Genomic DNA, 19,272 nt, shown 5'->3' on the forward strand with positions numbered 1-19,272 from the left:
GAGTCAAAGTGAGGGGGGAAATAAGTATAACAAAAGTAAGGTTAGGTTTCAAAACCATTTTTGAACTAATCTGGGATGAGTGCATTTGCAACGTAAGGAATAACTGCGTTAAAGACAGAACAGGATAACTTAATAGAGGTCTCCTATCTCGTTCTGTGATGGTGCTCCTGGGCTCCGGTGATGAATGTGTTCATCTGATGTGACTTGCTTTGGGTAAATAACCCAGTGCCCTATCAGCTCTGCAGCCTGCGGCCAGCAGCGCCTGTGTGTGCGCGCTAATGACGGTGGAGGGTGCGGGGGCGGGGGGGGGGGGGGCGTCGGGAGGGGCTGCCCAGCGCAGTCGCGCCCCTGGCACTTGCCGGGAGATTCTCAGCCCTTTCTCTGCAGCTGCCACTTGAAGACTCCACGCTTTTCCTCCGGAGGAAAAAGGAGCCATCTATCTAAATCAGCTGCACTCTCCACGTCCCTCCCCCACCCGATCCATTGTGTTGTGTGCGTTTAGCTCCGCTTCCTGCGTGAGACCCTAACCTCGTTTTAGCAGCAGGCGTTGCTGAGAATCTCGGAACCTCGAGTGGCAATGGAGCTGTACGGAAAGGTGAGCAGAAGGGAGTTCCTCTGCATGCTCGGCGCGAAATACCGCTCGGACGGACTTTGGGGTGTGTGTGTGAGTGCGTGTGAGTGTGTGTGCGCGCGCCCTGTCCATACAATTGTGCGAGCGAACCACTTTCTTTACGCGTGTGCTATTCATCACCTCTCTCCCCCCCACCCCGCGTTTGTTGAACGAGATTGTAAGCCCCCCTTGCCCACTCTGCCTATGGAAATATGTAAACTTTCCCGTTTCGGGATAAGGAGGTGCAGGGCGGAGAGTCCCAGAACGCAGCGCCGGGTTCGTTTGTATTAGCAACTGGCACAAGGCAGTGCGTTTCCTAAGCCGGAAAGCACAATCTAGCCACGGGAGGCTGTGAGCAGAAAAGAAAAATCCCCCGCTGAGACGAGCCGGAGTCCCTCTCTCCTGCCCCTCGCGAAGAAATGGGCTGGGAGGCTGCGAGCAGGAACCACCAGGAGCGGCTCGGAGCGAGGAGAAGGGAGGCTCCGCGGCCAAGTCGGACTGGAGGAGACTGTCTGTTTAAGAGCTTGCTTGCCGGGAGATGTAGTTCCGGGCTCGCTGGTCTGCGAGGTAAGCTGCGCGGGATGAGACTACAAGTCCCAGAAGCGCGCGGGGCGCCCGGCCAGTACGCGCGTGCGGCGCCAAGGAGGGGACAGCTCCGGTGCTGATGTTGGAGCCGGTTAGTGAACCCCGGGAGCGCAGAGTGTGGAGCGTGGAGCGCGCGGGGGGTGCGTGCCCGACCCAGCGCCCGGGACAGCGCTGTCTTCACCAGAGAGAAAGGACATTCTGAGAACAATGAGACACGAAGCTCCCATGCAGGTGGGTCTATACAGAAAGTGTGGCCTCAGGAGGAATTGAGACTCAGGATGCTTTCTCCCTCGCTCCAAGCGCAAATCGTGCTCGACCTCAGGGACGGTCTGGGCTGGGTCCGGGGGACACTCCGGTTCTTCAGCGCCCCTCGGGGCCCCGATCGCGCTGTCTTGATGACGGGTGCGGTTAGTATTTATTATCTTCCCAGGCTCCACGAGGAAGGGTGTGAATGTCCGTCTGAAATGTAAACCCGAGCAAACAAAAGTCAGGGAAACATGCAGGCTCCTATTGCCATTGATCTTCCCCTCCAACCCGGCTGGCCTGGCTTGTGATCCCGGTGGGAGAGCAGCGACTTCAGGTTTGGGGTTGGGAGGTCTCCGTTGGAGTCGGGATAGAGCGAATTCCACTTGGTTAGGAGCGCGTTAAGAAAGGCTGAGACGATATTAGGGTCTCCCAAAAGTCCCTTTTCTTCAGTTAGGGTCCCAGTAGCATCAGAGGAGAATGGTAAACACATGCCAAAGGCACGGCAGCCTTTAATCTCGGTCCACAAAACTGGTTTACTCCTGGGTTCTGGAGAAACCAGCTCGGAGCTTTGCTGAGTGCTGTGCCCGTTTGTTGTACGTTGCAGTTCCCCCACCGAGTCACATTTTTAGGTTTGCTTGCTTCGACTTCCCTGGGAGGATGCTCCTGCCTAAGCATGTTGCTTTAAAGTAAAAATGAGTGGTGCTTTCTCCTTTGTACGTACAGCCAATTCATGCTATACATCAGCCTGTGTTCATTAACCTAGCAGAGTGATCCCGTTGCGTAATAGAGAGGCACTTTATGAATGGGGTTGAGAGGAGAATGGGACACACCATTTGGAACATGTTGTCGTCTCTCTTGAGAACCCACCTCTGCTGCCAAATCTAACAATATAAACATTTGCCTTTAATTCTTGCACAAACGTTTTCCAATGGTTTTCTTCACGAATCAAGGACTTTAAACATATGCTTTGATTTACTTTTCATTTATTTTATGGGTTATGTATATTAAAGATCTACAGATTTTTCTCATTTAACAGTCATGTTAAATGAGAAAAGTCTGTAGGATTTAATTGTTTGTTGAAGGATTATATAATGGAAGCCCTCAAACTACATTATGAGTTACTGAAAATTTGATTTGTTCCAGAAAACAGTGGCCCCATTGTGTATCTTATAATACCTCTGTTTGTGACTTAGCTTTTCATTATAGACCTGATGTGAAAAGAATCTGGACAGACAATAAAGGTACAGGCTGTTGTAATCAAGATATATTGGCTTATGATAATTTTCCATTACTGAGGGGTACTGCCAGGAGCCAACTGGCTAAATTAATCATATTCGGTTATAAGTAAACATTGACAGTAGACTTTAAAAGTGGATTGTTAGTATTTAAAGTCAACCTCAAATGCACACTGAAGTCTATCAAAATAAATTACTAAAAAAAAACTATGTTGCATCTGAATTTTTATTTTCTTAGAAGAGTTGCTTAGAATGTTCAAAAGGCCATTAAAATGTTATAGACTGTATGAAATTAATGCCTTAGGAAGAATTTTAAATTATTTCACATCAATCATATAGTAGACGCTATAATTCTATATTTTGATCAGAACTTCAATTAAGACTTATTATAAGAACAGGTAATAAAATTACTTTACTTGTGGATAAAGTTAGTTTTATATGGTATTTCATTCATTGGATTAGATTTTCGAAATTTAAAAATTAAATGTCCAAATTCTATAATGAGTTATATGTATATTTTAAGAAAACCAAGACTATTTTCTGAGGTATATTTAATTAAAACACGTTCACTGATTCCATTTAGCAAGTAAATTGTTGCTATGATGACTATCAGGTTTTCAAATATATATAATGATAGGAAGAACAATAACTATAAACATGCTTTCTATTTTCTTTAAGTGGCAAGTAGTGTCTAGGACCTGTTCAAGGTAGTTGTCTTTGATATATGCATATTTTCTGAAGAATAATTCTCTCTGAATTGAAGCAAAATGAGGGATAATAATCCCTCATTTTTTATAGTGACTATTAAAATAATACATAATAATAGTCTTTGATGTCTATATTTCCTTTGTGACTAAATAATCAGGAATAGCATTTGGTAAGTGTTCCAAATAATGGGTTAGAATTTTAATGCAGGAGATGGTCATTTTATGTTTTTTCATTCAGTGAGTCCATAAATCCTGATGACCAAATGAAATGGGAAATAGCAGTGTTCATGACTTGAGGGCAAAACTCTGATGAACAAATTGATTCATTTGATTCAAGAACCAGAATGAACACATTCCAGTTTATCTAGTGCTTTGTCTGTGCCAAGTACCATTCCTTGCATTCAGATTTCAGTGTTGTTTGTGTGTGTGTGTGTGTGAGAGAGAGAGAGAGAGAGAGAGAAACATAAAACAGTCCCAGAGGTCACCATTACCCTAATTACAGGCAAGGTGCTAGAACTTATTAAAATTAAATAACTTCTCCAATATGACAGAATCCAAATCTGCCAGATTTCTGTCCAGAAAGTCTACATTCTTCTATTTTTGGGTTCCCCAGGAAGACACACAGAGATGATGTAAAGAATGAGGGCACTAGTGATATAATTTGATTCATTTATTTGGTTCAGCAGGAAGAAAAATTGTCCTATTTATAAAATAAACTTGTCAAAATAAACCAAATATTTGACAAGGGCCCGTGTTTTAAAAAATAGTTTGCTTTCTGTCTCCAGAATTTAAATCTCTTGTGGATTTATTTATTCTATTGCAGGACCAAAGTGAGATCCATTGTCTATCATTAAATGCTGGTCTTTAGTGTTGTTATCCACAAGATTTCTGGATCATGTGCAACCCTTTGAACATTTAGTGAATCAAAGAAAAACATTTCCTTAAAGCAGGAAGCAGAGTGCCCCCCCCAAAAAAGAGTGTTTGGCTAAAAAGGAGGAGGATTAAAGAAAGACTATAGATGTATGTTGAAGATGAAGTTGAGGTAAAAACTATAATAGATATTAAATATAGCCATGCTTTATAAAACAAGACAGCTTACAAAGAATTAAAGTCTAAATATCACTGTTTCATTTGGGTATAGAAAGTACATGACATTCTTGCATTTCACTATTGTTGATTCCTGACCAAATGTAGCCTTGTGATGATCTCTTTATCTTTATAAGAAATGAAAATTTAGTCCTCACATCTTTACAGAAACAGAGAAAACTCCTAGTTGACATTGGAGAAACAAGGGCTTCTTTCCAACTGTATTTGAACAAATTCTGGAAGTATCTATCTTTCTTTTGTAAAAGAAAGTAGAGGATAGAAAGGGGAATTACCTGTAGTATAAATAAAACTTCTATGACCTAAGAATCGTTTTCCATTTCCACTTTCTCAGTCTTAGAAGTTGCGGATTTATTACGTGGTATAACCACAGTTTTTCCCTGCCATTCTAAGCTTATACTGGAATTGAAAATTCCTTTCCTGACCTTCATATTCCAAGAAATAAATACATTTTTATGCTAAGGAATGGGTTTTCCTAGGACTATTGATACACAGAGGACATTCAACCTACGTATAAACACTTATGCCACCTCAAAAACGTTGTATAGGTAAAAGATTATCCAACTATTTTCTCCTTTATTTCATTCATTAATTAAGTTCAGAAAGTTTAGAGGAACAATATTAGTTGACCTGTTCACCATGACCTGAGAAGATGAAATCTTTTATATTTACTTGGAATTATTATATAGATTTGTTTATTTACAGTTTTTGAGATATTTCTATGTTGAAATGCACAAATCTTAAGTGAACAGTTTGATGATTTTTGATAAATTAATATCCTTGTAACACACACTCCTATAAAGATACAGAACATTTCCAACCAACCCTAAAAGTTCTTTCATTCATATTTTTAATACACTGAAATATTAAAGCCTTAACTTTTTTTTAACCATAAAGCAGTTTTATTTATTCTAGAACTTCATGTAGTTCTGTGAAACATACAATATGAACATAAAGTGGAACATACAGTATCTACTCTTGAGTCTGTCTTATTTTTGCTTAATGTGCATGGGATTAATCTATGTTGTCACATATATCAATAGTCATTCCATTATATTGGTGCATAGTATACTCTTGTATGAATCTACCATACTTTTAAAATCATTCTCCTGTTGGTGGATTTTAAGGTAATTTCCAGTTTGGGACTGTTATGGTTAAGGCTATAAACATTACCCTACTGGTCTTTTGTAATACTATGCTTTCATTTCCTCGGATAAATACCTAGAAGTAAAATTGCTGTGATAAAGGGTAAATATACATTTAACTCTTCCAAAAAGCCAAATCTTTAGCCAAAATGGTGGTACCATTTTACATTCTTATCAGCAACGTATGAGCATTCCAGTAACTTTACAATCCTCGACAACATATGGTGTCAGTTGTCTTTTTAATTTTGGCCATTTTAGTGAGTGTTTTGTGGCATGTCATTGTGATTTGAATTTGCATTTTCCTGATGACCAGTGATTTTGGCACATTTTCATCTGTTTATTGGTCATTTATATGTCTTCCTTTATTAAAGTTCTGTTTACCCATTTGTTATTTATGAAAGGTTGTTTTATTACTTACTTGTAGATCTTTATATAAATTTGAAATTCGTTCTTTGTCAGATATATATATATATATATTTAATTTGTTAATATGTATATTTAAAAATATTTTATGTCTATCTGTAGCTTTAATACTCATACTCTTAATAGTCTTTTGATGATTATTTTTTTTCTCTTGATGAAATCTAAGTTATTCATTACAGGTGGGGTCTCTCTCTATATATGTGTATCTAGATTCTATACTTCTTTGGATGTGTTTGTCTTGATCATGTCCTAAGACCTTTCTACATTTACTTACTTCTGGTTGGTTTTTTTAGATTGCTCAAGAATTTCTACATAACAATAGTGTCATTTGCAATGAGTGTTGAATTTTGTCAAATATTTTTCCTGTATCTGTTGTGGTGATCACATGATGAGTCTCATGTATTTTGCTGGATTTATATTGATTGAGTTTTTAGTTAATTTGACATTCCTTAGATAAACCCCAACTATCTGTATTGTTTTCTCTATGTATTGCTGGATTTGGTTTGATTTTTTTTTTTTGAGGATTTTTGCATTTTAATTTGTGGTGGATAGTGGTGTGTGACTTTCTTGTAGTGCTTTTATGATGTTATAATATTGGAATTATGCAAGCCTTCTAAAACAAACTAAAAAGTGTTCTTTTCTGTTTTCTCAATGATTTTGGTATCTCAGATTGGTATATTTTGGTTCATAAAATATTTGATAGAGTTTATAAATGAAGCCATTGCATTTGAACCTGGAGTTTTCTTTGTGGAAAAAAAAAATTAAACAACTTCAGTTATCAAAATATATACAAATATCTCTTTCATTCATCTATCTATTTATACATCCATTGATTAATAGATCAAACTATCATCTATGATTTATCTCCCTTTAGTATACTGTGGTAGGCAGAATGGCCACCAAGGCTATCTATGCCCTAATCCCTGGAACATGTGAATAAATTATGTTACATAACAAAAGGGACTTTACACATGTAGTGAATGTTACACACTTTAGGGAAATTAATTTGGATCATCAGGTGGTGATCTGATGAGTTTGGATCATCAGGTGGTGATCTGATAATCACATGAGTTGTTAAGAGCAGAGAAGTTTCTCTGGCTGCAGTCAGAGAGATGTGGAAGGAGAGGAAGTCAGAGATTTGAAGCATGAAGCTTGTCGATTTGAAGATGAAGTCCATATGTCAAAAAAATAGAAATCTCAGGCTTACAAACCCAAGTAAGTAAGTTCTGCCAACAACTTGAATGACTTGGAAGTAGAATTTTGCTCAGAGCCTCATGGTAAGAACCGACACAGCTAACACATTGATTTTGGCTTTGTAAGGCCTGAGCAGAGTGAGCAGAGGACCCAGCAGAGTAACAGTGTGTCCAGACTTCTGACTCAAATAATAATTAGGTGTTGTTTTATTTTGTTTGTTTGTTTGTTTGTTTATTTATTTATTTATTTATTTATGAGAGACACAGAGAGAGGCAGAGGCACAGACAGAGGGAGAAACAGGCTGCATTCAGGGAGCCCCATAGGGGACTCGATCCTGAGACTCCAGGATCATGCCCTAAGCCGAAGGCAGAAGCTCAACTGCTGAGCCACCAGGCACCCCATCAGGTATTCTAACCATCCACTCTAGCAGTAGTAGAAGACTCATTATGCATGTATAAGTTTTCTTTTTTATCTTGGGTCAGTTTTGTTAAATTATATATATATATATATATTTTTTTTTTTTTTTTTTTTTTTTTTTTTTTTTTAATTTATGATAGTCACAACACAGAGAGTGAGAGAGGCAGAGACACAGGCAGAGGGAGAAGCAGGCTCCATGCACCGGAAGCCCAACGTGGGATTCGATCCCTGGTCTCCAGGATCGGGCCCTGGGCCAAAGGCAGGCGCCAAACCGCTGCACCACCCAGGGATCCCTAAATTATATTTTTTATCTAATCTTTCATATTTACTGACAAAGTTATTAAAAATAATTTTATTATTTAATTTCTCTAAGATGTATAATAATATCTCCTCTTTCATTCCAGTTACTGAAAATTGGAGTTCTGTTTATCTCTCTCACCATCTTACTAGATGTTTATCAATACTATTAATATCTTCAAACAACCAACTTTTGCCTTTGTTAACTTTTATGTTGTTTATTTTGTATTTTATTGATTGGGGCTCTTTAAGAATAACTATGTTACTTATAGTTTAGTAGGACCTTTTCTTTATCAGTTTCCTTAGAGTAGATATTTAGATCACTGAGTTTAAATATTTTTTTTCTAATAAACTTAACCATTTAAAATAGTAAATCTCCCTCTAAGTACTACTTTAGCTGACACAAATTTGTGAGTATAGTATTTGCATTATGTATTTCAAACTCTTTGCTCCTTTCTTTGTGATGTTTTCCTTAATCCATGGGTTTAGAAATATGTTGTAATTTGCAAATATCTGCTTATTTTCCAGATATTTTATTGATATTCGTATCTTAGTAACTTCTTTAGCTACCAGAAAATATGTTAAGATTTCAATCTTTTGAAATTTCTTGGACTTGCTTTTATGCCAGCATGTGATCTAACTTTATGAACACTCTATGTACACTATGCGTATGGCATGCTGCAGCTGTGAAAAACAGTCATTGAGGAATGTCTATTAAGTCATGGTGTTGTATGGTGTTGTTAAGATCATACATATCCTTATTGATTTTTGGTCTGCTTACTCTATCAATTACTGAGAAAAAAATCTACAATTATGATTATTAATTTATTTCTCCTTGAATTCTTTCATTCATTTATTTCTCCTTTGAATTCTTTCATTATTTTTGCTTCATATCTTTTGAACTTCTCTTAATGAGAGACACACACATTTGTAATTGTATCTTCCAGAAATTTTTTCCTTTTTGTAATTGTGAAATGTTCCTTTAAATCTATGGTAATTGCTCCTTGTCTTAACCTGTATTTAATCTGATATCAATATAGATACTCTTGCTTTCTTAATAGTGTTCTATATGGAATGTATATACATATATATATAAAATATATATTCATACTTTCACTTTGAATTTCTATGTGTTTGTTTATTTATTTATTTATTTATTTATTTATTTATTTAGTGTCTTTATATTTAAAGTGTGAATCTTGTGGTCAGAGTAGAGTCGGGCCTCACATTTTTAGCCAGTCTGGAAAATCTCTGCCTTTTAATTGAGTTTTTTGTCTGTTTACATATGCTACAGTTATTAATATGATTGGATTTAAAGCTACCTTTTTGCTATTTGGTTTTTTAAATTTATTCTATCTGAATTTTTGTTTCCCTGATTCTTCTTTTATGTCTTATTTTGCTTAATTATGTATTTTTAAGTATTTCATTTTATTTCCTCTGTTGGCTTTTTAACTATACATGTTTGCTTTTTTCTTTGGTGTTTATTCTCAGTATTATACATTATGTCTTCAACTTGTTATATATAGCTTATGTAATATTGTATTACTTCACAGAAGGTACATGTAACTTTTCAATAATATAATTTCATTTACCTCATCCTTTGTGAAATTGTTGTCATATTTATTACATCTGCCTTTGTTATAAGTGTTTAATACAGTTCTATAATTTTAGCTTTAAACGATAGTGTATTTTTTTAATTAAGAAAATAAAAGAAAAACATATGTATCAATTTTTATGTTTGCCCACCACCTATTTGCCTTTTCTGGTGCTCTTTCTGTAGATTTGAGTTTCTGTCCAGTGCCATTTTCTTTCGGCTTGAACAACTTCATTTAGCCTTTCCAGTGGAACAGATCTGCTGGCAACAAATCCTCTCAGTTTTTTGTTTATCTGCTAATGTTCTTTATTTTGCCTACATTTCTAAATGACAGTTTTGCTGTATATAAAAGTTTTTGTTGATTTTTTTCTTTCAGCATGTTAGGTTTTATTATCTGTAGACCTCCATCATGTGAAGTCAGTTGTTCTTCATGTTATTGGACCCTTCTATGTTTTTTGTCGTTTTTTTCTGTCTTCTATTCAATTTTGTATTTGAACAGTTTGACTATGATGTGCCTAGATGTAGATTTCTTTATATTTAGTCAGCTTAGGGGGTGAGTGAGGTTCTAACAGATGTAAGTTCATGTTTTTCACCAAATTTGAGAAATATTTACATATTATAACTTCAAATACCTTTTCTATCACATTATTGACTCCTTTTTTCATCTGAGCCTCCAATTATATCTATGTTAGACTTCAGATATTGTTTCAATAACAATAACAGTGAGGCTCTATGAATTTTTTTCTTTTAAATTGTACAGTGTCTGTTGATTTATCTTCAAGGTCACTGACTCTTTTGCCACCTGTGGGCATGTTAGGCCCACTCAGGTACTCTTCATTTCAGTTAATGTACTCTTCCTTTTAGGCTTAATACTGGCTTCTTTTACAATAGAAATATGTCAAGAAAAGATATATATAAGCTCTTGGGATGAGATCTTTGGGTATTGGAAGGTTTTAATAGTATTTACTTCTGGTATTGTGCAGAAACCAAGAAAACACTGTGAGTTTCTCATAGAAGCAGTGAGATAGAAATGTAAGTAATATTTGTGATTCAATTATTCCTTGTAGATTTCTGGGAAAATATTTATGTTTATATTTTTTATTCTTCATTGCATTTGTCATGGTACATTTTCTTTATGTTTTGAAAATATATAAAACTGTGGGCTTTATGACACTTTCAAAAATTTGAACAAAGTGTAAAATTGTAAAAATCATTTTAAGAATTTCTTTATTTTACCAAATAATATATTCCTTAACAGCTTCAACTCTGCAGAAGTAAAATGCCTTTTCAAGCACCAACATGTTTCAGATTGTTTTGAAGCATTGTATCAGTTTTATTGGGGTCATGAAATATTTTTCTACCCACTAAACGATGAAACCATAAGGGTGAATGTTCTAGGTCTTCAGTTGTTTGGAGAATGGTAAAAAGATCTGGTCAGGGTCTCCGGATATGCATTCCAGTAAGCTGATTGGATTGGATCCAGTATTAGGAATTTTGATCCAACAAACTTAAAAGAGTCTTATTTTGTGCCTATTTGACTTCCTGACTGAGAAAAACCTGGCACCCTTATCACTTTGCTTCCACACTCTCAACTTTTTTTTTCTTCAAGATTTTATTTATTGATTCTTGAGAGACACAGAGAGAGGCAGAGACATAGGCAGAAGGAGAAGCAGGCTCACCATGAGGAGCCTGATGTGGGACTCGATCCCAGGACCCCGGATTATTACCTGAGCCAAAGGCAGACACGCAACCACTGAGCCACCCAGGTGCCCCTGCTCTCAGCTTTATATGGCCTGGGAACCTAAATCATAATATAACTTGAAGAGATGAGGCACTGAGGTTCTCATTGTTAGTCGGCCTGCTTTAGTTTAACCTTATAGCCCATCAAGGGTGCTATTTGTTAGTCTCCCAGTGGCTCAGATGCATGTCTGAGTCTCATCAACTAGAGAAACTTGCAAGCCACCATTGATAAATAATTTCTATTCAAATGGCCATAGCTTTAGGAACCTTATAGAGCATTGAGAAAGAATATATGTACCAATTAGCACAATATGACTCTCATGTGATACTCATCTATAGTGTTTGAAATAAAGGATGGGTTTTCTTTTGAGTGTTGTAATTTACTGAACACTTGTTTGAGTGGTAGGACTGGTGAAAAGGGACAACAGAAACATAGTGAACCTGCGGATGTGAAGACTCTTTTATAACTATATGGATGGGCTTGTTTTTTGTAGTAAAAAATAGCAATAGCTTTTGACTGAAAAGCCTCGATAATTATAACTAGCAAAGTGGCTCTATAAGTCACTTTAATTGGTGGACCTGCACAATATAGAAACATAAGTACCTAAACTAATAACCCACTAAGTTTCTCAAGAATGATTCAGATATTCCTTTTGTGTCATAAGCCCGTGGACAATGAGGTGTTTGCTCCTATACACGACCTACCTTGATGAATGGAATAAAGGAAGAGAAATGTCAGGATTTGGAAGAAATCTTTATAGCAAATCTCTGTAGGAGTTTTTCAAGGGCTTATGTCTTTAAAATTTTTTTAATATTTTTTCAGTGTTTAATATTTTAAACAAGTTTAATGTTTTAACATGTTTAAAAATGTGAAGATATATATATTAAAATTTATGCTTTTTTCCCCAGTGGGAATTTTTAGAGTATTTTACGGGATATTTTTAAAAGAGGCTTTTCATTATACCACAGAGTAATAGATATATCTATTATGTTTAATTTTTATTTTCTTCTTAGGAAGAGATACTCTTACAAGAGATACTCTTTATTTTGTGGTTTCACTGGGGACGCTGGCCTTCTGTAGCTGTCAGGTGCTTTCTTAGGGAGTGAAGGGAAGTAAAGTCCAATTGTGTGTTATTTTTAAAAATGACTGATGGAGAAAGTCAAGGCCAACTCCCACAGAGCTGAGCAGAATAGAGCCACATTTGCTCTGAGAACATGATTATTGCTTCTTTCGATGCCATGCCTCTTCATATTCTGACGGAGACGTCATACTGAATAATATTACTGGCCCTTAGAGATTCTGGCTCTTACCATGGCTAAGATAATTAACACATTTTTCAGAAATCAGCTTATCTAAGCAGGCTGGGCATTCTAGAGTCTAGATACTTCTTTGCAGAGTCAACATTATGGTGATGAGATCTGTTGTCACTGTTGGCAGAGGTGGTGTCTAGTGAAGACAGCAACTGGTAGAGTGCTAGGATCCCATTTTCCACACCCTGGGGGATCTCAGCCTAAATGTTTGATTACTCAGTATCCTCTTACATATATCCTTGATACCCTGACAATGTACACCTGCCCTGGCTTCTGTGTGGACTATTGCTAATACAGTGAATTCTAAACCTGACTGGTCAAAAGAATCTCATAGGATGCTTAAAAATTATAGACGCCTGAGCCCATATTGGATATTTTAATTCTGCAGAATTCAGATACAGTCCCCCAATTATGGGTATCTCCAATCTAGCGTATCCTATGAGAATTTTGTTTTGTATTCCTGAATTTACTGAACTAGAGAGAGCAGATATTTGAGGTCACCGTGTCTGCTATATCTTGCTACCAAGAGATGAGAAAGCTTATGTATATTTTATCCATGTCTATGAGAAAAGTTTTGTTTTTTTTTATGAGAAAAGTTTTAAATGATTCTTTATCTTTTGTTGCTAAGAGAGAGTCCCTTTCATTTTTATAATTTGACAAATTGACATCTGCATATAACAAGTATAGATGTCAAAAATACTTGATGATTTTAAAATATTTTAAACTGAGTTTTGTTTTAAAAGAGTCATATATGAGGAATATGCTTTCTCTTTCTTGGCAATGTGGGGTCAGAGAGGGATATGTGGCTTGGATTTTCAGCCATTTGTCCTGTTTGCATGCCCTAGTCAAGATGACCAAACATCTCAGCTTTCTGGTTTTAGCACTGAAAGTCCCGCAGTGTTTCATGAAACCCCTCAGTCTCAGGAAAACCAGGAGAGTTGGTCACTCTAGTCATATCCCATAATCAAGACACCTGGCATTTCCAATCCCAAGGCCATTTCAGGTTCTACAGGTTAAGAGTTCTCGTGCAGACCTAGGATTCCCTTTTCTCCAGTCATTCACTTCCAAATCCCAAACTTTTGTTGTTCTTTCTTTACTACTTCTCTTTTTCTATATAGAATTTTACTTTAGTGAAAACTCTTTGCCATTTTTTTAGAAAAAGGATGGGGATAACCAGATTGTATGCATGATACTATTTATATATGTTTATATATTTCTATACATACATATGAAAGTCTCTCAATGAGTTCTTACCTTGGAATAATGATATTGTGGACTTTTAAAAATCTATTATTGAAATGTAATTTACATATAACATTGTATAAGTTCAAGGTATTTAACATGTTGATTTTATACATTTAAATATTGTAGTGTGGGGATCCCTGGGTGGCGCAGTGGTTTGGTGCCTGCCTTTGGCCCAGGGCGCGATCCTGGAGACCCGGGATCGAATCCCACGTCGGGCTCTCAGTGCATTGAGCCTGCTTCTCCCTCTGCCTATGTCTCTGCCTCTCTCTTTCTGTGACTATCATAAATAAATAAAATTTTTTTTAAAAAAAAATAAATAAATATTGTAGTGTGATTACCACTGTGGAGTTAGCTAACACTTCTATCAGGTCCTAAAGTTGTCATTTCTTGTATGTGTTGGTAAAAATTGAGATCTAGTTTCTTGGCAACCTTGAAGTATATTATACAGTATTGGTGTTTATACTGATATGGTGGACTTTGATGATTTACCAAATTTAGTATCAGAAATCAGATTGAACTTCCCCTAAAGCCAACGCTAAGGCCACATAAGAAGGGTTTCCCCACAATTCCTTTGCATTCCTGGAACTTCTTTTCTCACGCTTTTCTTACCATATATCACTCAAATTCTTCCCCCATATTAGTCAGACTTGAAACTCAGCTCTGCGCCAGTTTCTACAAAAGTCCATTCACACCCAAGAGTCTCATGAGTTTAGTAGCTCTCTAGAAGTTACTGGGTGGCCACAATGTCACAGGATATGTTGTATCACAGGGCATATGGCCATTGGCCACATTCCTTTCCCCACAGCCTCTCCAGACCACTGAACATTTCTTTCTGCACACAGGTGCAGCTTCTATCCTGAGGGTATTTTGATGAGGGCTCTTTGTTCCGTGTCATAATATTTTAATTGAAAGAGTAAGGTGTTTATCTCAGTAATTATGAAACTCTACAGAGTGGAAATATTGGGCATCAAACTCCTTGCCCTCTAAAGTTAGGAAATGAGAAGAAACATATTCTATAAAATTGACCATTTCCATTTTCAGAGAGTAGCATCAATGTTAGTTGGAGAAGAAAGTGAATGGCTTTAATCAAGGATCTAACACATGCCAACAATTTTACTTTGATGATCTTACTACAATTCCTATTTTATAGGTGAGGAAATTACAGCTTAGCAAAGTTAAAAAAAAATAACAAAAATATCAAAACCCCTGACCAAGTTTACACAAGTAGCAGACCTGAGATTCCTTCTCAGGCAGCCTGACCATAGGGTATATGCTCTTTACATAATTCACATATTCACATCACACCAAGAATATAGGATTTTCTTTCTCACAGATGTATCTGCATGCATCTAATTTCAGAACTGCTAGAAAAGAAGTAGAATCTTGTTTTCCTACCTTTTTTCATGCTGTGATTTATAAAGCACAGATTGCTAGTAGCTAGGTTACTCATCGGCATTGCAGGACTGCACTAATGATCGTCTTGTCTTTAGCATTCATGAGGATGTGCAGGTGATGCTGGGACCAAAGCTCTGCTTCATTGCGGCTCTCAGGATTACATCTAGAGAGCTCTCCCAGCCATGTGGTTCTCTTCCCAGAAAACCTTGTTTCCACTCTTTTCTCTGTGGCCTGGGTACCCTCTTTACTGTGCTGCTGCACAGCCCCCATACAGGCACTCTCTCCCTCTGGAAACTCTGAATTCCAGTGTGGGCTGGAGAACAGTGGTCTTTGGTCCTAGTAGGAATAATTTTTACATAGTTTGATAGACTTCATTTTTCTATTTACATCTAGATTTCCAAGAAAATTCAAAAACCATTATAATGAATTTTAAAATATCAAGTTTAGATCATGCCTTTCTTCAGCAAAGGAATATATTTTTTTTTCTAGAAGCAAAGAGAAGTAGCCTTACCTCATCCAATATTCTTCTGTGGTTGAACTTTGAGGCTTCTTAGTTTGAAGAGAAGCGTGAACTAGGTGAACTCATATATCTATAACTCATGAAGAATGCAATGGGTCCAGATAACGAGGGCTCAGTATACAGGTTGAGAGAAATCAAGATAGCCTATTGAAAAACAAGGACACTTTTACCTAAATTTCCTCTCAAATACCTTTGCCTTCATTTCTTCTTTAAAAAGGGAATAATGACTTCTGGTTTCCTCTCCAGTGCATTAGGAGCTTAGAAGTTGTCACTCCCATCCTCACATAAGAAAAAGAAACCAAACTAAATGAAAATTATCAACTCTTAGATTCATCAGATAATTGAAGTCACAGAGAAAAATGCTTCCCCTTAGATGGGAGAGATAGCTAACTTGATAAAGAAAATCCCAAGTTCCTGGAACAGAATTTCTGGGGAACTTCCATTGGAGCCAGTACTGGGGTAGGAAAACCTAAATTGTAATTGATGAGTTGCTGGTGACTCAAGGTGGACAAGTCTAAGCAATAAAAGCTCCAAGAGGTGTGGTTTGAGGGGAGGGCACACTTATATAAATTTTACCTTCAGGACACCAGTCAAGTTTTCAGAGAGAAGGTTGGAGAAAATCCCTTCATGCTTATGGCAGGTGGAGGGCAAAGGAGCCCTTTTTAAATACACCCAGAGCATACTGTTTCTCTAACATGGGGGTACCCATAGATAGTGATATCCTGGCACAGTGACAGGTTTAGATGTGATGATGTATGAAAAGCACACAGTACAGTGCCCATTGCAGCAATTATGCTGTCTTTCGGTACATAAGCTGTAAGTTCTACTCATCTATGAGGGAAGCTATGGAGGAGATGGGGATGCAGAGATGGGCTAAAAGGAGAATTGTAAAATGTAGCCTAAGCAGTGCCTTTGAAATACACAGTGATTTGCACCTCGGAAGCATTGTTATCATTTGGCATACCGTCATATACATTCTCCCATGAGCCTCATGAAAGAGTAATTCATTCCCTGCTGACACAAAGAAAAGAGACAAGGGCAATTTCTGAATGCTGCCCTACTTTTCCAGGCCCTTCACTTCAGAGATGGGGTTAGAGTTAGAATTATCTAGTGCCTTGGCTGCTTCCAATTTCCTGGACAGCATTTTCTCAGCTCAGTGGTAATGTGTCCACAGTGGCATGAGCAGTGTTTTATTGCTTCACCACTGGCTCATTCCAGAGCGAAGAGCAGCAGACACACACATGGAGAAATTGCTGGCCAGAGACTGCAAAGAACATCACAATTCCGATCCATTCAGAGAGACAAACCAAGGAGGCAACAAACTGTACAGAACAGGACCTTCCCCAGGAGAAACCAGATGGGGGCCAGATGACAGACATTCGGGAATCCTAACTTTTCATAGTTTCCTTGTTGGTTTAAAATTTTTAGTTTGGACTTCAGAACTGTCAGGAATAAGTCTTTTTTATTATTTAGATTTTTCTTTTTTTCCCAGGCAACCATGATTGAGATTTGAAACTACTTGATGTATTTCTGCATTTCCAATACATATGCCACATCCTCACATTCATCATTCCAGTTTCAAAGAACTACATGTCCTTTTCTGGATAATTTACCCTCCTTCATCCTCCCACTCACCCTCAGGCGGTTATCAGTAGTAGTAGTGGGAATGTAGTATGTTTAAAAAGACTTCTTTTTGTTTTTCTCATGAGATCCACAAAATGGCTTAGTGTACTTCAGATTCTTATGTGCCCAGGGGAATCCCTGAAAATAATTTGCTTTTTCCATTTATTTTGAAAAACAAATGTCAGAAGTTCTGAAGTAGTCTGTAATTGCATGTGTTAGTCAGAGGTAATCTGTTTGGTCCCTAGTGAGTGGAACTTCTGAGGAAACTAGAATTGAAATTAAAGCTGGCACATCAATTAAATCCATAATCTGTTCACCTGCTGTTGAAACAAGTCACACCTAGTGGGACAGCACAATGGTTTCCCAATCCATCAACTCCCAGAGTTTAAGGATTTGCTTTAAATTTGTCAAATTCAGGCAGCCTGGGTGGCTCAGTGGTTTAGTGCCACCTTCGGCCCAGGGTGTGATCCTGGAGACCTGGGATCGAGTCCCAAGTCGGGCTCCCTGCATGGAGCCTGCTTCTCCCTCTGCCTGTGTGCCTCTCTTTCTCTCTGTGTCTCTCATAAATAAATAAATAAATAAATAAATAAATAAATAAATAAAATCTTTAAAAAATAAATAAATTTGTCAAATTCCTTAGTGACGTATTATAGAGGTCTCATCTATACAATTATATATATTCAATAGGGTAGAAGTCTTATTGTTGTTTGTCTTACAAGCTGATTAGTATTTTGATCAGAGCCCTGAATGAATCTATAAAATGCATACTGATCAAACTTAGGAATGGCATAGATCTGGAAGGGATAACCAATGTTTTTGATGAAAGGACATATAATTATTAGATCAGAATTGAATTATAAATCAAAACAAACAAAATATAGTTAGAGTACATATAAAGATTGGCATTTCCATAAAAAAAATCAATTTCCCAAGTATAGGATGGGCATAAGGGAGACCTATGTTTATTACAGTTAACATGAAAAGAAGTCCTGAGCATTTGAGGAGACCTCATTAAGTGAGCTATGATAAAATATAATAGTCTCATTTTACCCTGCACTACTGTATCTGGAGTATTGTGACCAATTTTGGGAGCCACACAGGGGAACTTGACATCTGGAGAGATATCAGCTTAACCTAGCAGGATGTGTGGGATTTTTTTGGACCTGACTTGTGTGGGGAAAGGCTTCTGGCAGCTGGGATCATCCAGCAAGGGAAAGCTTATGGGGCTGTGATAGGTTCCTTTAGTCACCTGAAATTCTCTGTTGGAAAAGGAATGAGCTCTCCTGATTTACAAGGGAAAATCTAGAACACATGGGCAGAAGCTCTAGGGAAGTAGGTTTTTAACCTAAATCTGAGAAAGAAATGTATAACAATTGGAGTTGTTCAGCAATGGAATATGGTACTTTATAAACTCATAAACTTTTTGTCACTCTGTGTGAAGGGCCCAACTAGATAGACTCCTAGCCTGAGATGCTGAGATGCCTGCAGAAGGGACTCTTGGCCCACATAGAAAGTTGGACTACCTTGAAGATTTTTTCCAACTCTGATTTTTTTAATTAATTCAAGATGAATACAATTTAAAGAGTTGTCTTTTTTTCAAGAGTTATCTTTTATATATCTTTTATGAAATCTGATTTACTTTCTGGGAGGTTATTTCATTTGTACTCATGTTTTCAAATTTCAGCGATATTTTTCCATGAAAACTATGAAAATGTTCACATTACTTAGTATTTAGAAGTGTCAGTAAATTGACATAGTGACAGCAAGTGTCTTTCACATTCATATGCTGTCAAACTGCTTCATTTCTGTTCAGTAAGATTAGGGAAGTTTCTCAATCCTCTGGGCCAAGATTTATATCATTATTCTGCAGTTTAATGAAAG

At 37.2% G+C, this 19,272-nt stretch overlaps 1 protein-coding gene across 2 annotated transcripts in view; it reads left to right on the forward strand.

The window, feature by feature from the left end:
• The first annotated feature begins 336 nt into the window (after nucleotides 1-336).
• The window catches only part of RAB3C (RAB3C, member RAS oncogene family), a 265,300-nt gene continuing 246,364 nt past the window's right edge, over nucleotides 337-19,272 (forward strand). Inside the window, exon 1 of one of the 2 annotated variants that reach the window (XM_077897882.1) lies at nucleotides 337-595. In XM_077897882.1, coding sequence (XP_077754008.1) covers nucleotides 578-595 — 18 coding nt within the window. In that variant the 5' untranslated portion in view covers nucleotides 337-577. Of the gene's footprint in view, nucleotides 596-1,206; nucleotides 1,427-19,272 lie in introns of those variants that run through there. The other variant, XM_077897881.1, reaches the window with a different exon arrangement.

This window comes from Canis aureus, chromosome 5 (assembly GCF_053574225.1).
Source record: "Canis aureus isolate CA01 chromosome 5, VMU_Caureus_v.1.0, whole genome shotgun sequence".
NCBI classification, from domain to species: Eukaryota; Metazoa; Chordata; class Mammalia; order Carnivora; family Canidae; genus Canis; species Canis aureus.